At 51.4% G+C, this 2,886-nt stretch overlaps 1 protein-coding gene across 1 annotated transcript in view; it reads left to right on the forward strand.

Annotated features, from left to right (window-relative positions):
• The window catches only part of LOC104520837 (immunoglobulin superfamily DCC subclass member 3), a gene marked incomplete at its 5' end in the record, with an annotated part of 9,164 nt that overhangs the window by 5,895 nt on the left and 383 nt on the right, over positions 1-2,886 (forward strand). The window contains 4 exon segments of the mRNA XM_010162642.2: positions 250-438; positions 688-792; positions 1,835-1,973; positions 2,762-2,885. Coding sequence (XP_010160944.2) covers positions 250-438; positions 688-792; positions 1,835-1,973; positions 2,762-2,885 — 557 coding nt within the window.

A 2,886-nucleotide genomic window follows, 5' to 3' on the forward strand; every position in this document is an offset into this window, starting at 1 on the left:
AACCAGAGTGTAAAAGTAGCCTCTTTGCTCGCTGAACCGAGCGTAGGAAACCCTTGGAAACTCCTCCAGCTCCCTGAAGAAGTTCAAAGCTGTTAAACCAGGATCTGATCTGATTTTTCTCAATCTTACCTAGCATGGTTTTTCAGCGCAGTGACCGCAGGGAAAAGGCTGCTGGGGAAATTCTCATCATGCAGACTTAAAAAAAAAAATAATCATGTGCAACCCACTGTCTTTCTCTCTCTGTTTCAGTCCCGGCCATGCCGTCCCTCTTCATTAAAGTCATTAACAGCACCGCTGTCCAGGCTACGTGGGAACCTTCCATCAAACTGGGCCAGCACGAAGGCTTCAAGCTGTATTACCGCAAGGTCCACCTCTCCCAGTACACGGGGCCAGTGCTGCTGCCCAGCAACGTCACAACGTACAACATCACCCACCTGGGTGAGTATGGTGACAGCTTGACCCCTGTCCCCCTCCTGACCCTGTTGTGATGGGAGAGCTCAGATGTGTTGCCACTAAACAGGAGATGCTGCAGCTCTCCCCCAGGTTTTTGGGGTGCTTTCCCAGTAGCTTGTTGGCAGCATCTTGTGTGTATTTGATAAGAAAGATGTGTGTTTCCTAAATAAGCATCACCCAGGAGATCACACTAAGGATGAAACCTGAAATGTCCTTGTGTCTCCTTCAAAACAGATGCGTCGGTGGTGTATGAAGTGAAGCTCCTTGCCTATAACCAGCACGGGGATGGAAATTCAAGTGTCCGCTTCGTGTCCTTGAGGGAAACTGTGGAGAGGACAGGTGAGATGGGACATGGTGGTGGTTTCTGAAAACAGCTTTGCAGAAAGGTAGCAAAGCTTCACCCTGACACGTCCCCCAGACACCCAGGGCTCTACCCACCAGCTCAATTTCAGCCACTCATTTATTTTTGAGGTCACAAATAATGACAAAGCGAAACTCTGCCAGTCTGGGACCACCTGGTGCTGGTAGTTTTGGTTTCTCTGCCACATGGCTTGCACTGTTGGCTCTGGTTAGCATTAGTGAGCTGATACCCCTTCACAGCATGGTTCAAACTGGTGACTTTTTCACCAGGGGTGGAGAAGATAAATCAAATATTCCTGTAATTACCAGGTTTTTTTGTCCCCAAAGCTTGAGCTGGAGGTGAGGCCATCAGCATGAATAAACCCCCATGCATAAGCTAAGAGCTGCCATCCCCGAGTGAGATGTGGTGCACCGAGCATCTCTGCTCTCCTGGAGCTCTCCTGGATATTTTAACCTTCATTGGTGCTGGGAAGGGAGGACACATGGCTTTGGAAAGGGCTGCAGAGCATGAGCACTGCATTATGTGGCAGAAAAGGAGAAAGCTCTAGAGGGAATCTCTTAACTGATCACACCTTTCATATTCATCTATGTGTAAAAAAACATCCTGCTGCTCTTGGAAGCCTTTTAAGCCTTCCAGTGGGAATATCCTCAAGAGACAGTTATTACTCCTCTGTCTGTGTTGGAGTAAATACTAATCTATTTGGTGCTTTCCATCAGGCATCAACCTGCTCTGGCATGGTGGCTGCCTCTCACCTCCCACCTTGGACACAGGATTTTGCAAAAATTAACATTGGAGTCTTTTCTTTGTTCATTAATTGTGTCTAATGACATTAATTGTGGCTGGCTCTCTACAGAGCTTCCAGTCCTACGCTTGCTGCGACTGCCTTCCTGCCCTTCCTCTCCCCCACACGTGGCTCCCAGCACTGCCCAGGGTCCAGCTTTTGCTCTGTGCTCCCCAAAAGCTGGAGGAGCAGTAGGAAAACAGCACCACTGACCCCCGTCTCCCTCTTTCTTCTGGCAGTGCTGAATCCTCCTTGTGACTGCATGAAGGACGAGCAGAACAATAAAACCTCCACGACCGGCATCATCATCGGGATCCACATCGGCGTCACCTGTATCATATTCTGTGTCCTCTTCCTCATGTTTGGGTACAGAGGAAGGTAGGGGTTGCTTGAGCTGCTGCTCACGGGGGGAAGTGGTCCCTAATGCCAAGTGGGTGTCCCCATGGGGGTCTTGCACCCCCAATGTGATGATGGGCTGTTTCCTGTGCACATAGAATCATAGAATGGTTTGGGTGGGAAGGGACCTTAAAGCTCATCCAGTTCCAACCCCCCTGCCATCAGCAGGGACACCTTCCACTAGACCAGGTTGCTCAAAGCCTCATCCAACCTGGCCTTCAACACTTCCAGGGAGGAGCAACCACAGCTTCTCTGGCCAACCTGGGCCGGTGTCTCCCCCCCCTCACACCAAAGAATTTCTTGTTCAGATCTCATCTCCATCTCCCCTCTTCCAGTTTCAAGCCATCACCCCTTGTTCTGTTACTCCCTGCCCTTGTCAAACATCCCCCCTCCAGTGTCCCTGTAGGCCCCCTTCAAGGGCATCTCAGGGGACACATCGTGGGGTGTGTGATTGTGCAGCCCAGCTCCCATGAACACAGGGTGTTGTTGGCTCCCTCCCAAGCACACAGACCCAGCAGGCTTCTCCGAATACACCCCATCATCTCCAGTCCCCATTGAGGGACCTGGTACTTCCCAGGAGCATCACTGTGACAAGCCCTGACCCTCCCTGTAAACCAAAAGCCTTTTCACGTCAGGGGGAAGAGACGTGACTTTCTAGGAAGGATTTAAGGAGGGAAGGAATGTAGCACGGGGACAAGGCAGACTCAGGACTGGGGGAAGGAGAGGCACTGGTTTTGCTCACCCTCGGGCTCTGTCTCTTTGTTTTTCAGGCTTCTCATGTGCAAAAATGTGCAGGAGCAGCTGTCAACCCCGCAGATCCCCAGGAGCCAGCGGAGTGCCACTGGCCTCGTCCTGAATGGGGCCACTCGCAGGGACAGGGATGACCGGGATTTGA

The sequence above is a fragment of the Antrostomus carolinensis genome, unplaced genomic scaffold, assembly GCF_000700745.2.
Source record: "Antrostomus carolinensis isolate BGI_N321 unplaced genomic scaffold, ASM70074v2 scaffold11842, whole genome shotgun sequence".
NCBI classification, from domain to species: Eukaryota; Metazoa; Chordata; class Aves; order Caprimulgiformes; family Caprimulgidae; genus Antrostomus; species Antrostomus carolinensis.